General features: G+C 45.8%; 2 protein-coding genes and 1 pseudogene across 8 annotated transcripts in view; 1 reads left to right on the top strand and 2 right to left on the bottom strand.

Moving 5' to 3' along the window:
* The window catches only part of PARL (presenilin associated rhomboid like), a 30904-nt gene extending 24284 nt beyond the window's left edge, over positions 1 to 6620 (bottom strand). For 4 of the 6 annotated variants that reach the window (XM_081062863.1, XM_081062862.1, XM_081062865.1 and 1 more), the window contains exon 1: positions 6395 to 6547. Coding sequence is in view for 1 of the 6 variants with exons in the window: in XM_081062860.1 (XP_080918986.1) it covers positions 6395 to 6519 (125 nt within the window). In the remaining 5 variants the exon portion in view is untranslated. Of the gene's footprint in view, positions 1 to 6394 lie in introns of all 6 variants that reach the window. The other 2 variants (XM_081062860.1, XM_081062861.1) reach the window with 2 other exon arrangements.
* LOC308510130 (uncharacterized protein) lies at positions 5630 to 17216 on the top strand (the record flags this gene model as incomplete). The annotated part of the gene is made up of 3 exons (XM_081079143.1): positions 5630 to 5726; positions 6140 to 6729; positions 16422 to 17216. 3 exons carry the CDS (start codon positions 5630 to 5632, stop codon positions 16464 to 16466), a joined length of 732 nt encoding a protein of 243 aa, XP_080935269.1. The 3' UTR covers positions 16467 to 17216.
* LOC308506325 (cytochrome P450 2D9-like) lies at positions 11577 to 16414 on the bottom strand (annotated as a pseudogene). The gene is made up of 3 exons: positions 16405 to 16414; positions 11982 to 12164; positions 11577 to 11882 (listed from the first exon to the last, which is right to left on the bottom strand). The product of its transcript is annotated as a cytochrome P450 2D9-like (transcript).
* Positions 17217 to 18795: the final 1579 nt, after the last annotated feature.

The raw sequence follows: 18795 nt of genomic DNA, 5'->3' as shown, positions 1-18795 counted from the left end.
ATCAAAACCACAATATCTTCTCACACCTGTTGGATGACTATTAAAAAAAAGCCAACATTATTGAGAATGTGGAGACATTGGAACCCTTGTACACTGTTGGTGGGATGACATCGGTTTTAACATTTTATTAAACCTACTATCATGTTACCCTTGGGGAAAAAACAAAGAATTCATTTCTGTGGCCTGAATGACTTCTAAGCAAGTAAATGATTCACATATATTTCTGTAGTCCTAACCTCAATTTTCTTGTTTTGTATTTCCAACTATATATTTAATTATTTCCACTTTGATATGCTCCCTATTACTTTAATATTCCAAATGGAACTCATCCACCTCTACAAACCGCCCCATTTTCTGACTTCCTTATTCGTTCAGTGGGACCACAGTTCTCTCAATCACTGAGGTTAAAAATACTGAAGTCATTTTGGAGTTCTCTCTCTCTTCTTTATTCTTACCATCCAATTAAAACCCAACTCTGTCAAATAACAAACATTTTCTTTTCATTCCTAGTGTCGTCCCTTACCTCATGCCTAGATTACAGCAACAGCTTAACTTCCAACATTTTGTTTTAACATGCTGCATGTTCTGCTTTCCTCGTATTACTTCTCCTCAACTATTCAATGGTTCCTCAAATGCCCTCTCAGAGGCCACTAAATACAGGCTCTGTACTCTATCGGTTCTAATGAAAGATTACTTCTTCTACAGTTCATAACTCATTTAAAATTCTGAAGCACAATGTTTGAAAAGAAACACAAACACAACTAGGTTGGGACTCTGGACTTGAAGCAAAGCCTGACCTTTTGCCTAGAATAATATGTACCTTGAGAATCTCAACAGAAGTTGGGCTGAGGACACCAAGAACATGTTATAAAGGGTGGCCCCAGGGTTAAGTTCAGATACAGAATACATATGTTGAGTAGATATAGGGAATTATACAGTTGGACATACAGAACTTGTTGGATAGAACTAAGAACTATGTCTTGGCTTACTGAGCATCTATTCTTATTACCTAGTACTTATTACTGAACATCTGTTCTTATTACCTATACGGGTACATTCACGTATTACAGGGACTGGAAAGCTAAAAACTGTATTTCCCAGGTATCCTTTGGGTCAGGGTTCCAGAAGTGCTCAGGGTCCGCTAATCAGATACACTGGTACAATACCTGGAGTCAGAACTGCGTTTGGTGACAAGGCAGGACGTGAGGCATCAATTTTGCTAGTGAAAATAACGGTGGAGGCAGCAGAGCTTTAATCTGGTCAGGAGATCCTGATTTGGCAGCAGCTTCCCACTTCCCTCACTTATTTCTGCGTAACAAACTGCTCCAGAACTTAATGGTCCTGAAACCATAGTTTATTATTTCTCACGATTCTGTAAGTTAGCTGCCCTCAGCGGGGCAGTTCTGCTGGTCTCACGGGGTCACTCATGCAGCCAGTCATTTGCTCAGCGGTGCTGGAATCGATCCCGTGTTTGGCGCCTCAGCACTGGCTGTCAGTTGACCGTCTCTCTCCAAATGGCCTCAGTCATCGGTAATCTAGCAGGGGCTTCTACCGCGGCAGTGGGCGTGTTCTAAAAGCAAGGCCACTTGAGGCCCAGACTCTGGACCTTACACGTTACTTCTGCACATGCTACTGCTCAAGGCGAGTCACAAGTCTAACCCAGCTTCAGGCAACAGGGAAACAAGATTCCCACTGGGAATGCGGAGTTGCAAATTACTCTGGCCAGTATTTCTCATCTACCACATCAGTGTGGCAGAAGCAGTTACGACTGTGAAAGCTTCGTCTAGAACACCAATTCTCAATCCTGGCTCCTGAAGAGAAGCAGAATATGCCACTCCAAAATACGCCACTTTTGCATAAGGATCATTTTGAGCTGAATTCAGGCAACTAAGAAGCAAATACAAGAAAAGCTTCCTGCTATCTACGTAGACTTGTTGGGATTATCGCTTTGTGAGGGGAGTAAATGTCTAACCATTACGTTGTTTTGTATACCTGAAACTAATAATTAAAAAAAAGTTAAATTGATTTGTCAGAAAAAAAGTAAAAAGAAAAGCTCTCTGCCTGCCCTGCCCATTTGCCTGAAAGGATATAAATTTGTAAAGACATACCCACTCTCCCTTCTCTAGCAGGAAGGACAGACGTTAATCATGAGACAACTCTAAACCTTTATGAGCCCAGAGAAGGCACCAGGGAATCTACATAACAAACTTTACTAACTAACCCTTATCTTCCATTAGTTCCCTTATATATTATCTTCCCACAATTTGCTGTCCTAGAAACTCAAAGTCCTTTTCCTTTGTCTTGTCATTTTTCTAAAACTCTGTGGTTCTTTTGTTAAAATGCTATATAAGTCCAAACTCTAACCACCCCTTTGGGTTACTCAACACTGAGTACTCCCATGGGTATGCACAATGCATATGTTCATAAACTTGTTTTTCTCCTGTAATCTGTCTTTTTTCAGCCTAATTTACTGGGCCCCAGCAAATGAATCTAAGATTGGTAGAGGCAAAACAGCTTTTCCTCCCCTACACTACACATTAGAATTGCCTGGTGAGCTCTTAAAAACATAGACATACCTCATTGTATTGTTTCACTTTATTGCACTTCACTGATGTTGCATGTTTTACAAATTGAAGGCAAGACTCTCTACCAGCAAAAAAGATTAAGACTCACTTTATTGCAATACTATGGTGGTCTGGAACATAAACTGCAAAATCCCCGAGGTACGCCATACTTACGTAGAAATACCATGGCTCCACTTCATACCAGTGAAATTAGAATCTCCAGGGGTGGGACTGAGGCATCAGTATTTTTTAAGAGCTCCCCAAAGTGATTCTCATGTGCAGCTAGAGTTGAGAAAAACCTCAGAGTACATACAAATCCCCTGGGGATCTTGTTAAAATCAGATTCTAATTCAGTAGGTCTGGGGTGCGGTAAATCTTGAGATTTCTGCATTTCTAAACAAGCTCCTAAATTATGGATTGACAAACTATGCCCAGGAGGGTGGATTTGGCCCTCCAGCATAGAATGGCTTTTGCATTTTTAAAGCATTGTTTACAAGAAAAGTCAAAGAATATGTGACAGAGAACAAGTGAGTGGATGCAAAAATAAATGACTTAATAAGTGACTTATATGAAATAAGATCAGGAAAAAAGTGAAACACAAAATGGAGACGGTCACTAGAGGTATACGAGTACAACACTCATGAAGACAGGCCTTTTAGCTTTGCTGCTTTGGTCTTGCCAATAACTAGTGATTTGTGACGGCAATCTCAGGTGCTCACACTGGGAAGCTCTCATGAATATTTGACTTACTACATTAGCTATACAATTGTTATGGTTCAGTTTTTTAAAATATGATCCCACAACTTTTACATAGAAAAAGTCATGTCTTATATTTGTTGGCTTAAGGGTGACTGAGGTAAAGTGAGTTAAAAACCAGATTTGTTTTTAATAATGTGAGCATAAAAGCAATGTAACTCAGATATGTGCACAAGTCAGCACTAATGTCTGTTGCTAAAGATTTGTGTGAATAAATTGAGTAGAAATAGCCTAATGTTACGGAGACAAGATGTATCCAAGCAGCCACACAATAGGTTCACTTCACTCAAAAGAAAATAAGATGTATTTGAAGTATTTAGGGGAGGGGGAAGTCTACATAAACTCTTGCATGCCAAAATTATTTTCTTAAAACCCATCCTGAGTTAACAGATGTTGAATTAAACAGGGAAAATAATTGAAAATACTTGATTTACTAATTTGTCAAGTATTTTAACTAAATATATGTTAGGACTGACATCCCAATGGAAAAAATTTAAGCTCCATGTAAGTGCTACAATCAACTATTTTCTTCTATTAGATAACTCCATACAACTGACAAATTATGCAGACTCGTTCAAGCCTAAACCATTTTTCAGAAGTGCGGACAGAAGTTTGATAATGGTAAAACTTCTACAGAGCCTAAGTGAGATTTTCCTTTTTCTGTAAAGGGCCAGATAGTAAATACCGTGTTTCCCCGAAAACACCTGGCCGGACAATCAGCTCTGAAGCGTCTTTTAGAGCAAAAATTAATGTAAGACCCAGTCTTATTTTATTATAAGACCGGGTCTAAAATAATATAATACTGGGTCTTATATTAATTTTTGCTCCAAAAGATGCATTAGAGCTGATTGTCCAGCAAGGTCTTATTTTCGGGGAAACACGGTACTGGGGTGCCAAAAAAATGTATATACATGACTTGTATTCATCTTTTATTATTGGTATATATTGAGTATTACAACTTTAATACAGTTTTTTCCTTCCTTAAAACTGTATATATGTTTTTGGCACCCTCTGCATTTCAGTCAATGTGAAGAACAACTTAAATCTGTTGCATATTATTTTGTTTTGCAACACTTTAAAAACGTAAAAACTGCTTGGCTGGCGGGCTGTCTTGAGCCTGCTGTTTGCCCAATGTTTCTATCACCACCTGCACTGCTCCTAAAAAATACAAACTCTTCAGGTCTATTCAGAATAATGAATGGGCCCAGAACTCTGCTTTTTAACCGTATCTCTAACTTCATTCTTCTGCATAATAATTTCAGAAGCACAAGAAGTCAAAGCAAACCTAATAGTGATATATGGTCACTCATGCTCCCTATCAAGTCCTTATTTCCAGAGGCAAGTAGGCATACATTCCATTTCAGCCTTACCTACCTGCATCCTCTTGGAACGCAAACTTCTATGCAACCACAAAACTGTCGGTTTCAAACTACACAAAAATAGCAAACACTAAAAACTTAGATGCTCAATCAACATCACATCTTTCTTCGTTTTTTTTCAAATGGTCTCCAATTTTTAGTGGAGGTTCCTCAATCATTTTTCTTTTGCTTTCCCTTCCTAATGCATATCTTTATTATTTAATTTAATACACTTGTTGCCATAGTATTTTTCTTCCCCGTCAAACATGCAATTTCAACTGGGATTTGGAGAAGACAATGGAATCAGGACTACTGAAATCTATCACCACTTCCACATGACCCTCCTCATGCTCCATCTCCCCAGGAGTTTAAGATTAGTGCCTCACATTTCATGTTACAATGTATCGTGCAGTTAAGGAACAGTTACAGTGCACCATGAAGTTAAGGTACAATGTATGCATTTTTTCACAAATCCCGGAACTGATTCACTGGGAGTACTTCTTAGAACTACAGGTTCTCCCCCTCCCCCTCCTTCTGAGGGTGGGGCCTGGGAAATAATATAGTCTACGAACATTCCGGGTGATCCTTAAGATTAATTACTCCACCACACTGGAGCCTCAATTATTTACCACCAGCTGGGGCCCCCGGTGTTAATAAATACCCTAGTTCCTCGCTACTACCACCGATGCCCGCGGATTCCAAGGCACAATCTAACCAAGTCAGAAACTGGGCGGAAACTATGGATTTAAAAACAACGAACAAAAAGCAGAGTCTAATACATGTCAGAATCTTGGACAGCTGAGGGACTTCTCTCTTCTCCCCATTTAGAATCGAATTACTAAAATGCAAAAGCAGCAAATACTGATAAACCACAGTCTTCATACAGCTTCTACTCGGGAAGACTAATTTTTCTTTCCAAATCGTCTGCAATCCAAACGTGCCACGGTCCCAATGCTTCAACAGAAAAGCTTCTCCTACGACGGCAGGAGGCCAAAGGGATGTCCTCGTCTGACCCCATCCTCCCTTCGCTCTCGAAACGCTAAAGGAGGTAATTTGTTGAGCGCACGTTTGATGAAGGCTGACCGAAGATGAAACCTCAGCTCTACTATTCTACCGGTTGTGTGACAGTTCCACTACAAAAGACGTGGAGGGATGGGTGAAAAGGAGTGAAGAGGAGGCGGCGGCACGCGTGTACCAGGTACAAACCTCCAGGTGCAAACCGAGTGAGGCGCGGGCACGTGACGCCCAGCGCGGGCACGTGACGCCCAGCGCGGGCACGTGACGCCCAGCGCGGGCACGTGACGCCCAGCGCGGGCACGTGGCCCGCAACCTGCCGACCGCGCACGGGGGCTGACGGCTCCTAGGCACCTCGTCGTGCCCGCTGTCAGGCGCACGGATGCGGAATCGGTGCTGCACACCTAACACTGACACACTATTGCATGTCAGCTCTACTTTAAAAAGAACGCTTCGCGAATAATAAGGTCAAAAGCGCGCTGGTAACGGGCCCGGCACCTTCCCCGCAGGGTCGCAGCCCTCGGCTTAGTTCCCCTTCCCGGCGAGTCGCTCCCGACGGCACAGGCGACCGTGTGGGGTGCGCGGCGGGAAGCGAGGGCCGGGCGGAGGCGAGGGCACCTCGGGGCGCGAGAGAGGCGGGGGCGGGCGGGCGGCCGGAGCCAAGGGTCCGAGCGGCAAGCAGCCGGCGGCGGCGGTCATTACCTGCGTCCGAGCAGCCGCGGCGGGGCGAGGGCCGCGGCAAGCGCCTCGTAAGTGCGGCCGCCCCCGGGGGGAGCCCAGGCCTGGCCGCAGCCCCAGCCTCTGTGCGCCCAGCCTCGCAACGCCATCTTCCCAACCTCTGCCCCACCATGGCCCGACCTTACCACCCCTGCGCGGAAGCACTTCCGGGGCGAAGGCGGAAGCGCAGAGCCCCGAGTAGCGGCCTGGAGCGCCACCGCGCGGCCGAGCCGAGGCACGACGCCCCGAGGCCCCGGGCCGCGCCGGCGGGCGCCCGTCCCCCGCACCCCTGCGCCGAGGAGCCTCCAACCCGTTTGCAGGTGAGGCCCGGAGGGAAAACTAGCCTTTACTGAGTAATGCCCTGCACCAGGCACTTTCCCTAAACTTATTGTATTAATCCCCACCCCAAACCCTTGAGGTTGGTATTTTTACTGTTTTGCAGTGGCTCAGAGGTTCAGAAAGTGAGTGGAGGAAACAGCATTGCAACCCAAGATTTCTTAAATTACCACTCGGTTTTTCTGCGCCTCGCCATTTCATGATGGCACGTAAAAGGATGTGCCTCATGTCTTTAACAAAAAGTCTAAGCATGAAATGAAAATCTGTATTATAGATAAAATCCAAGCTGCATGAGTCAGCCCTTGCTGTCACTCAGCTTTATTTCCTGCCACCCCATCCTTCCCTCAGACCCTTCTCACCCCTGGAGACACCTTTACCTTCTCGCTCAGCCTACCTAACCGACGTGTCTTCAGGCCAACCACCGTTGTGCAGTTGTCTACACAACTACAGCAGCTGTGGAGGAGGAAAAAGGTTTGCTGGACCCTCTTAGGGTCTCTAACCAGGTCTGAAAAGTAACTGGCAGTGACAAATGAAGGGGAGAAAAGGATACACATTTTATTCAATGTTTGCAAGTACTGAGGAGTCTTCACAAGAGAATGAAACAAAGTGACCAGAGCAGGAAGCTTGTATACCTTCCGGACAATGAAACAGTAATTTGTGAGTAATTGACAAGACAGTGGAGTGAAGGGGTAGTCCGCCTAGGACTGGGTACTCCTTATCTTAACTAGAAGGATAAGAGTTTGTTTAACAAGGTTTGTTTGCACCTTGCTCTGGTTCCTGCTCTCTGGCCTCTGGGCTTAAAGGGTCTGCCTCTAGGAAAAGACACCTTTATTTCCTGCGTACTCCTTATCTTAACTAGAAGGATAAGAGTTTGTTTAACAAGGTTTGTTTGCACCTTGCTCTGGTTCCTGCTCTCTGGCCTCTGGGCTTAAAAGGTCTGCCTCTAGGAAAAGACACCTTTATTTCCTGCTTTTAGGCAGAAAAGTGGGAACAATGTCGGCATTACTGCTTCTTAATTGCCTTCAGCTCAAAATAACTTTTATGTCAAAGAGGTATACTTTGGGGCGACACATTCTGGTTTCCTTTAAGACCTTCCCTAAACCTTCACTCTAATTTGCATGACCTTCCTTTGTGCTTTTATACTGCTCTGTGCATATCACTATAATAGCACCCCATTCTGTAAATGCTTGCTATGTGTACCTACAGTATGCCAGGCAGTGTACTGAACCTGGGATGTGTTTTAAAAGACACTGTCTCCGACCTCACAGAGACCCTACTGTATTGGGGGAGAAGAGACCAAGTAAATAAACAGTGCTGTACAATACACCGGGAGAAATGCTATGATCAGTGGAGCAGAAGGCTCTGTAGGAGTTTACAGGAGGAGGAAATAACACCGACGAGGGACAGGGAATGGGAGGCGGAGGGCAAGGCTTCCCAGAGAAACTAATGGAGGTCACCAAGAGGAAAGCAGCGCCGAATGTTTTAGATAAAGAGAATAGCATTTGTGATGTCTTCCAGGGCATCACTTGTTTGAGAAACTAAAATAAATTCACTTTGGCTTTGCCATTTGTCATGCAGGGTGTCATGCAGGGTCTCTGGTCCCGCTCCCTGAACAAGAACGCAGGACATGGTGAGGTCAGAAAGGAACACCCACGGAGTCATAGGTAGGGGAGTCATACCACTATATTCTCGCTGGCGGCTGGGACAGGAAGCAGGAGCCACATGATCCGCAGGCTACCGTCCGCTTCTCTGCCAACCCACCTCACTTGCTAGCTGTAATCCGCCTGCTAACTGCAATCTGCGCTTGCCAGCCACCATCCGCTGGTAGCATAGCCACGGCAGTTATATTAGTGGCCAATGGCTCGCTGTTTACAGCTGACGGCCAACTAGCCACAGCTGATGGCCATCCAATTACAGTTGATGGCCATTTGCTACCTGAGCCAGCCCCTTTCTATGTGAGGCCGAGAGCCTGGAAACTGCGCTCCTGGCTCTGTCCCCACACCATAGGTGTCAAGTTTGGGATTTGATTTTAGTCTATTTGCAAGCTAGTAAGTTTGGATGCTGACAGAAACAGGAGACTCCTGGGTCAGAGACAAGGCTGTCACCCAGGGCGCAACAAGCAGCACAAGCATCATGTTTGCATGGGTTCCCTTGTTCTCCAAGGCCATGGGCCAGATGGATGTTGAACATGCAGGGGATGTGTATCCCAACTGAAGAACACTGCACTTGAGTTATCCGCCATTTAATAGTAAGCGGTAAGCAAGCAAACCACCTTGGAAGAAGAAGATGTTTTCCTGCACAGCAAAGGGCGGGTTTCCTTGCATCTGAGTCTTTGGACTGCCATAAGGAAACGCCGTAGACTGGGTGCCTTACTCAACAGAAATTTATTTCTCACAGTTCTGGAGGCTGGAAGTCTGAGATCAAAGTGCCAGCAGGGTCACGTTCTGGAGAGAGCTGTCTTCCTGGTTGCAAACTGCTGACTTCTTCCTGTGTCCTTATGTGGTAGAGAGAGAGCGAGCAAGCTCTCTGGTGTCTCTTCTTATAAGGACACTATTCCCATCAGGAGGGCCCCACTGTCTTATCTCATCTATACCTAATTATCTCCCAAAGGCCTCAGCTCCAAATACCATCACGTTGGGGAGTAGGTGTTCAACATACGAATTTTTAATTTTAAGAGGACACAATTCAGTCTATAATACGTCGGAAGAACGAGATAGTATTGTCCTACAGAGCAAAGGCAGGCTTACTGACCATGATAAAAGATTCCAGTTCTCTAGAGTCAGCATTCCTCTCCTATAATGAAACCCATTGAGTGTGCAGGTGCCATTTACCCTCTTTGAGTTATTTGCCCTGTGGGAATTGGAACTCAGGGAACCGACACAGAAATGCTGACACTGGTGAGCAATAAATTGTCTTTTACCTCTGACCCCAAATTCTTGTGTTTTCTACCAGCATCCATAAAAGTGTGTCAGGCTAACTTATTGTTTGCTGATTTTTTTGATGGTAGCCATTCTGACAGATTGTGAGATGATCTCTCACTATAGTTGTAATTTGCATTTGCCTGCTGATGAGTGACATTGGGCGTCTTTTCATATGTCTATTGGCCATCTGTATGTGCTCCTTAGAGAAATGTCTATTCAGGTCCTCTGTCCATTTTTTAATCAGATTGTTTGTTTTGGGGGTATTAAGTTGTATGAATTTTTTACAGATCTTGGGGATATTAACACTTTATCAGACATATCATTGGCAAGTATCATCTCTCATTCAGCAGGTTGTCTTTTTGTTTTGTTGATGGTTTCCTTCACAGTGCAAAAACTCATTAGTTTGATGTAGTCCCATTTTTTTCTCTTTTGTTTCCCTTGCCTAAGGAGACATATATCATATATATAGAAACTAAGCAATATCAGAGAGTTTACTGCCTATTTTTTCTTCTAGGAGTTTCATGGCTTGGGGTCTTACATTTGTCTTTAATCTAGTTTTAGTTTATTCTTATTTATGGTGTAAGATAGTGACCCAGTTTCATTCTTTTGCATGTGTCTGTCCAGAGTTCCCAACACCATATAATAAATAGACTATCTTTACCCCATTGTAAATTCTGGCTTCCTTTGTCATAGATTTATTGACCATATAGGTGTGGATTTGTTTCTGGTTCTCCATTCTTTTCCACTAATCTATCACCACAATCAAGATACAGAAAATTTCCATCACCCCAGAAAGTAACCTTCTGTCCCTTTATTGTCAACCCATAACCCTGCTCCCAGACCCTGGCAACCACTTATCTGTTTTATGTCTTATAGTTTTGCCTTTTCAAGACTATCTAGAAATGAATTCATACAGTAAGTTTGGTATGAAAATATATTTTTATTTCTTTTGGTTAAATACCTAGGTGTGAGACAGCTGGGTTGCATGGTATAATTTTTAATTGTCCAAGAAATTACCAAACTGTTCTCCAATGTGGTTGTATCATTTTATATTCCCTCCAGCAGTGTGTGAGACTTCCAGTACTTGAGATTGTCGGGTTTTGTTTTTAGCAGTTCTAATAGGTGCGTAGGGATATCTTATTTTGATTTTTTAAAAATTTATTGGGGTGACAATTGTTAGTAAAATTACATAGATTTCAGGTGTACAATTCTGTATTACATCATCTATAAATCCCATTGTGTGTTCACCACCCAGAGTCAGTTCTCCTTCCATCACCATATATTTGATCCCCTTACCCTCACCTCCCACCCCCCACCCTTTATTTTGATTTTAATTTGCATTTCCTTAGTACAAGTTGTTCTTTTTAAATAAACAAGACTTGTCTGGAGACACAATGTTTCAAAACTGGGGGCTCCTTGGGAGGAAGTAAAGGGAGTCGTTGGTGGAGAACTTGTTGGAAACAGTTGCATTGGCTGCTGGCTTTGCCTCCTACGGAAAGACTAGGGGAGCTCTTTCCCTGTCCTGTCTGCCGGGACCTGCAGTTCTTCCCTCTGGCCAGGAGAGGGCAGGAGAGGCCAGAAAATAAGCTGTCCAGTGCTCTGTTTATCAGGCTCCAACATCAATAGTATTTGGATGCATTGGTATAGTCCCAGTTTTGCTGGAATGCCGTTCCCTCTGGACCTACTTAGCGGCTACCTTGTGAGACTTGACTTCCCACATTAATCTTGTGCAATGAATCAATGCCAAACTTTAACTAACCTTGTAAAATCCTTCCCTGCCAAATCATAACTACTAACCTACCTTACGAACTGAACTGCCGAAACTGAGCTACTGTTGTAGAATCCTTACCAAGTATACTCTACAGTGTTACTCTGCAGAGCTCGTGTTGGGGGAACCATATGCAGCTGAGCTGGGTGAACCCGTTCTTCTCCAACTTTGCAGGAGCGGAGAGACACTGAGAAAGGACTGTAGGGTACAGGTCTTCAGACCCCCAGGTGGCTACAGGCCCTCCTCCCTAGGACCTGGGCTGGAGCAGCTCAGACGGAGCACTGCACAGATCTTCTGGGGCTGGGGTGCAGAGTGCCCCCAAAGATGCACTCCAGCTTGAAGTCTGGGCTCCCCTCTGGAAGTTGGAACCAAAAGGTCCTGAGGAGGGTGGCAAACATCAGGAAGAGCTCCATCCGAGCCAGCTGGTCCCCTGGGCACACCCGATGCCCTGTAAGTGGAGGAAAAGGTCAGAGGGTGGCAGGTGTCGCTGTATCTGTTCCACCACACCCCCTACGCAACACCAATGGTCCAGTGCTGTGCCCAGTATTTGCAGAGAACGGCAGGAAGGCCTCATTGAGCAGGAAGTTTCCATCCTTGTCCAGGACATTGAACTGTTGGGGGTGGGTGGTCTCCCAACATTCAGCGTCGTAGAGCACAGAGGCCAGGTAGGGTAAGATGATAGAGAGGAGCTGGTTTGGCTCAGGGAGCCTCAGCTGGCCCAGAACCCAGCCTCAACACTGGGCTGAAGTGAGCTTGGAGAGCACTCCACATGCTGGTAAGAGTTCCCAGGGAGTGGGGGGGCCTCAAAGACATTCATCAGGCAGACCCTGTCTGGGTTCCCTCCGTCCAGACTCACCTCAGTGACATAGCTGAGCATTACACTCTCCTGGCTAAGGGCCACCCACTTCATCCTAAAATCTCCCAACCTATGCCAGAGATGGCAGCTGCCCCCTACGGAGAATTCCAGAAGCTGTAGGCGTAGCTGGAGAGGACCAAGTTCTGGACAGGGCAACAAACGTGTGTGTGTGTGTGTGTGTGTGTGTGTGTAAGAGAGAGAGAGAGAGAGAGAGAGAGAGAGAGAGAGAGAGAGAGAGAGAGAAATGGAATGGAAAACGAAAAGGAAGAAAGACTGAATAGTAAGGAGAGGAAACAGAAGCTTCCCTTCTTAGGACTGGGGAGATGAGAAGGTGAAGCCTAAACCTTACGCTGTCTCAAAGGAGAAGTGAGTGAATGGAAAGAGAATCCAATTGATCAGATGGCAGCAGAGAGAAGCCGAAGGCTCCTGTGGGTCACTCCTGCTTCTTGCACTGACCAGGAGGCCAAAGTGGAGCCAGGAGGGGCTTGGTGATGGACCTGGGACCTGGGGCACTCAGCTCCAGGAGCTCTGAGCAAGGCTCACTTAACGAACACCAGAGAATTAAATCAGCCATCCCTGTGGGGATTAGAGGATTGGCCGCACGATTCGGCCACACGATTCTAGGTTTTGACAAAGTATCTTGAAATTGAAAACAAACCCAAAAAACTCAGTAGAGTTTAAAGCCTGCAACCCAAACAGAAGCCAATAAAGAATGCAGAAATACCAACAATGCAAATGCAAATGCTTTCAGAAAGCGGTTTTATTTTTAATTTTTTTTTTTAGTCGCAGTATTGCAGGCTGAAGAGAAGGACCTGACGCTGGTCATCCAAAGCGACAGGCATCCAGTCCTGGTGACTCTGTCGTTTTTGGCAGAGGGTTTGGGAGGTACATGTTCTTGCTGCTTTCTTGTGAGCGATACACAATTCGAGTCCTGGGAATTTCGCCCTGTTTTCCCTACCTGGAATGAGGTAACCTTTGCATTACAATAGTTCTTAGTAATCACCCTCAGATGCAGAGGCTCCTGGCAAGATGCTCTTTTCCCTCCAGAATTATTTATATCCTGTTCTGGGTCATGTTCTGGACTCCTTGCAAAGTGACTGACTGATCTTAATTCATGGGACAGGCTCAGAGCATAGCCAATCCAGAACACAGAAAGGACAACCTTCCCTCTCCCTCAAATGAAAGAGCCATCTGCCTGTTGGGTACCCTGTGGGAACTCTATGCCAGTTTCTTCCCAGTAAACGGCAGTTTGGAGCTCACAATCAAATGGAATGTCCGAGGAGAGACAGGCTTGAAATGCTATGGTGGGCGGGGGAGGGGGGGAGGGGAGGGCATTGCTGTTGTCACAATGGTTCAGAACAGTTTAGGAATATCTGTAACATTTAATGATCTACTGTTAAGCTTTGATTCTACTTTCAGGAAACATTTCTCGCCCAAGTTGGAAAAGCTCAATATTGATTCCAAGCTGTTAACAGTCCCCTGGAGCTCTTATCACATATCAACTCCTAGAATCAAACTGGCAGGAATGGGCTCTTAATAAGGAAATTTCTAACCCCAAGTGGCATTAAGCAGAGCTGAACCTTGGTTCCCTCCCTTTTAACTTGACCTAATTTGGCACAGCTTTTAGACAACCAGGGCCCAAATCTTCCTGCAAACCACAAGATGAGCTGATGACATGGTCCTATCCTCACATTCCAGGAGATATTTTGTCAAACTACGAACTTGCTGGCCAATTATTGCCACAAGACAGTTCAGTATCAGCCAATCGGCAGACAGATGGACAATGCAAAACATCCTCATCTAACACATTGGTTCATTTACTTACCTGGAGAGGCATCTTTGGAAAAATATGAATGCCAGGGAGTCGGTGGAAAGAGCAAAATCTTTGGAATCAGAGGGACATTAATTTGAAACTCAGTTAAGTCACTAACTGTGTATTTGGGGCAATTACTTGAGCTCTCTAAGCTGAAGTTTCCCTGTCTGTAAAAAAAGAATAACAATAATAGCATCTAAAGGATAGGGTTGTCATGAAGAAGAAATGCGTGGAAGCAAGAACCTGAAGTCTGATCAAATATCAAATTAGTAATAAATTACTAATCACATCCTGGCAAGGCCTTAGGCGTCAAGTTGGCCCTGAGCCGTCGTTGTGAGAGCTGAACAAAGACTTGGTGATGCAGAGACTGGGCCGCCCACCTTCCCTCCTCAGGCACCATCAAGGCTTCCGCCGAGGACAGGACAGAGTGCTGAGTCAAAGCCCCCTTCCGAGGAAAGACTTGGGGTTCTGGCCACCACTTCTAGGCACAGTGGTCGCCCTGCACCAGAGCACCAAGATGAGTGACTGTTTTGTTTTCTGTTTGTTAAACTGCCAACCTTGCCACCTACCCATCAGTGCTACGTTACCATTAAAATGACTCCAATGGTCCTCAACTGCTGGCATTCACTCCTCATGAAATCCCCGCCACTTGAGAGTAGGCTGGATCTACGACTTACCTCTAACAGATAGAATGTGGCAAAAGTGATGGGCTGTCACATCTGAGGTTGGGTTACAAAAAGACAGCAGCTTACGTGTCGGGTGCTCTCTCACTTGCTGTAATTGATGTCAGCTGCTATGTTTCGAGGGGCCCTATGTAAAGGCCCAAGTATCAAGGAACCGAGGGTGGCCTCCAGCCAACAGCCCCGAACAAATGAAGCCAGAAGATAGCCATATGAGTGAGCTGAAGTGGAACCTCCCCCGTGGAGCCTTTGATGGAGAAACTGACCTAAAACGGTTCCCTGCCACGTGGAACTGACCCAAGATACTGGCCCAAGCAGAGAGAGAGGTCCCCAGCCTAAGCCCCAGCCCACTTCCGCATAACCCCCTCCAAGCCACACCCCGAGCCAATCACCAGACGACTTGTACCACTTCCCCAACTCAAAAAAGTCCCCAACCCATGAAAATCTGCTCAAAACCTTGCTAGGGGCTCAGTCTTTGGGGAAGGATCCTGCTGAGCCCACCAGCATAATACAGCTGACTCTCCTAACTCTCTGAGTGCCACTTGGGTTCTTTCCAGTCCTGGTATCCATAGCACCTTCAGATGCTACTTGCAGCCCCAGCCAACAACTTGATCATAACATCATGAAAAACCTTGAATCTGAGGCACCCAGCTAAGCTGCTCACAGATCCCTGACCCACAGTAACTGTGAGATAATAAGTGCTGTTGTTTTAAATAGCCAAGTTTTGAGGTAATTTGTTACACAATAAGATCGATAGATAACTAATTCAATCAACATCTTTTATCTAGAATCTGCATGGCTCACTCAGTCAGCCTTTGTGAGAGCTGAATGATGTTGTGGGCGGAAAGCCCTTAGCACACAGTAAGCTTTGGCAAAGAGCGGGAATTACTATGTTATCATCCAGACCCTCTCTGAGGCAGAGCTTGTGAAAAAGATTTTGCAGGGTTTGTTCCTCCACGGGGGACTGGAGGGAAAGGGAAGGACCCAGATTTGACCACCCTCTGTGTGCCAGATGCTCAATATACAAAGTGTCTTATGGGGTAGAAGCTGTTGTCTCCACTTTACAGATAGGAAAACTGAGGCTCGGACAGGACAGGTACTTTTACCCAACGTTAGAAAACTGGTGGAGCCAGGATTTGAACTTAGGTGATAACCAGTTTGTCCCCAAGAGAACTCTAGCCTTTTCTTCTGTGATTGTGATCTTGAGATGGACATTAGCACAGCGCCTGACACTTAGTGGGTGCTGAATCATTACTGAATGAGTGAAATAATATCACTCCATTTTACACTGGTTTTGAGAGGTTGAATGAGTTGCCCAAGATCACACAGTAAGTAGCAGGGTGGGACCAGAAGCCCTGGGGAGAGAGATTTTTATTTCTTATGTTTGTGTTTACTTTGCACAATGCGCTCCAGTTCCTCATAGGAGTGAATGGAACAAGCACAGAGGCCCGACTGCCCCTAGACAGTTAGGTGAAGTCCCCAAAGGACTGCAGCTATTTCTGGGGGAGGGTTCGAGCCCCAGGGAGGGAAGGCTCAGTCTCAGAGACCACATCCAGGCAGCAAGGGCAAGAGCCGAGTGAGAGGACATGACCTGCTTTGCACATTTTAGTACTAATCACACCTTCTTTCATTCTCCAGAGCATCCATTTTGATTGTTCCCCACCAACACTCTATAACCACTGACTCTCTACGTCTCCAGGCTTTGTAGGTGGGGAAATGATGATATGTCTGACAGTTTGCAATGAACTTGGCATCTAGAATTCTGCTGAGTGTTCCAGTGAAGTTCCCACAGATACCTGCTTTCGTTCAACCTCTGCTTTGAAGAAAAGGAGTGGGGCAGCAGAAGACACTCCATGCCATTGCTGGGCCCCAAGGAGTATTAACCCGGGGCTCAGTAGGAGGCTTGGTGTCTGAAGAGTGTGGCAAAGGGCATCCAACACCCTCTCCACACACACGCAGGCATACCCACACGCCAGCGCATCAACCTTCAAAGAGCTCCGGGCAGTAGACTTATTCATCAAACCAGAACAATGTCTTCATTCTGCTCAGCCGAGTCTTATCTAAACAAGATTTATGCAGCTTTTATTAAAAAATATTAACTATATTGAAGACACTCAAAAGGCCTAAAATCTTATGAAGGATAAGGAAAATAAACAGATAAATGTACTTATCTAGCACAAGTGCCCAAGCTTCCTGTCAGCTAAAATAAAAAGGGAGAAATGACATGTTCCAGAACGCTCGCTGAGAAGCAGAGAATTTTCCCAATACCACATTCTGAAAGGGATTTGTTGCGTGGACTGTTATCTAGTAGACATTGTTGTCAACAGATTTTCTGGGAGATGGAGCAGCAGCTTTCTTCAGGCATCCTTTTCTGAGTGACTCCAGTACTGGCCAAGGACAAAGCATTGAAAGCAAAGGGACGGGGGTCTTTCTGTGAGTGTAACATGGCTCTACTGGGGTGGGGTAATTATGGGCAGAACCCTATCATCCTTAGGAATTGGCAGATGGTATGTACCTCCAAAGGTATCACTTCTCAGCCAAACACTGCTTTGTTTATCGAAATATGAATGCCAGGGGCTGTGTCACATGGCATGTGGCCAGGACACAGCCCTTGCAATCTTGACCAGCTAATGGGCTCTCAAAGGAAATGAATACCGAGGCTGCTCTGGGCAATACCCTTTCATTGATTTCTTCAAGGCTTTGGCCATTTCTCCCTGAGGACAGTCTGATGCCTGAGGACTCCTATCGTTGGTCTGGGGGAGGCCCAACACCCTGAGACCTTTTTGGCAGCAGCCCCTGGGCCCACATCTTTATATTATACCTTAAGATCTTACCACAATCAAGATGAGAACAAGTGACACCCCTTTCCCTCCCAGGTAGAGAACACCACAGACAGGAGGAAAGGGTGTCTCTATGACCTAGGGCAGAGCTGGTCCAGTCACCTCCCCGGTGATGAGAGGTCCTGGCTGCTCTCAGCATGCTGGTTGCATGGAATGATAGACAGTCATGGAGGAGGAGGGAGGGAGAGAACGAGACAGATGCAGAGAGCAAATGTTTAAAGTCTCTTCTTCAGCCATAAGCTCCATGTCTGTGTTTTGTCTCCAGTGCCCAGCATAGTGCCTGACACTTAACAGACGCTCCATAAATAGTTTTTTTTTGGGGGGGGGATAAGATAAAAACCTGAGGGGACTGGAGTCCAGGTATTGGGAAGCTGGGAGACAAGAGATGGCTTGGATCAGTAAGACCTGAAGGAGAAGTGGGTGGCCAAAGTTTCTAGAGGGCTTGGAGGGAAAGCCTCTCTCACAGGCCCATGGGGGTTATGGGATGAAGGTGGCAGAGGACCCAAGGGGGGCCTTTTGACACATTTTCTCTCACCAGTGGTCCGACTTGCTCAAGGACCGCAGCCCACCAGATTCTTTGTAAAGGACACAAAAAGTAGGTCAGAACCGTGTTCCATAGTCCCTAGAACCAACTGTTTCCAAGGTGAGTCTGTTTCCCCCAACAACTGTGTGCCCACAGTGCTGACTGGGTGGGTGATGGGGTTCCCTTCAGGAAGATGGCTGTGCCATGGCTGTGTGAGACCAGTTACTAGCTCTGATAGTTCTCACTTGGGCAGCAGTTGGCTTAGTCTTCCTAAGCCGAGTCCATCTGAGGAGGTGGGAGGGAGCTTGCCTGAGCCCAGGAAAAACGCTGAGCCTGGCCAGCGGGAGATTCTAGGAGAAGGGGTAAACCAGCCCCTCCCCATCCTACCCCACTATAACCCCAATACATACCATCTCCCTAATGGGAGTAGAAGGAATGGGCATTGTTCTGGAGCTATGCTTCTAATGAGGTTATCAGGAGCCAAGTTTTTCAGGTCATATTTATCAATCTACATAAGTCCTAGAACTGGAGCTGGAAGATCCTGAGAGACCACTTGGTTCAGCACGTGCATTTACTTCTGAAGCAACTGAAGCTAAAGAGATGAGATGAGAGAGAACCGCTAGAAGTCTGGAATCAGGCTGTCTGGGTT

The sequence above is a fragment of the Rhinolophus hipposideros genome (assembly GCF_964194185.1).
Source record: "Rhinolophus hipposideros genome assembly, chromosome: 2".
Classification (NCBI taxonomy): Eukaryota; Metazoa; Chordata; class Mammalia; order Chiroptera; family Rhinolophidae; genus Rhinolophus; species Rhinolophus hipposideros.
Note: the sequence above shows the minus strand (reverse complement) of the source record. Positions and strands in the feature narration are given on the sequence as shown.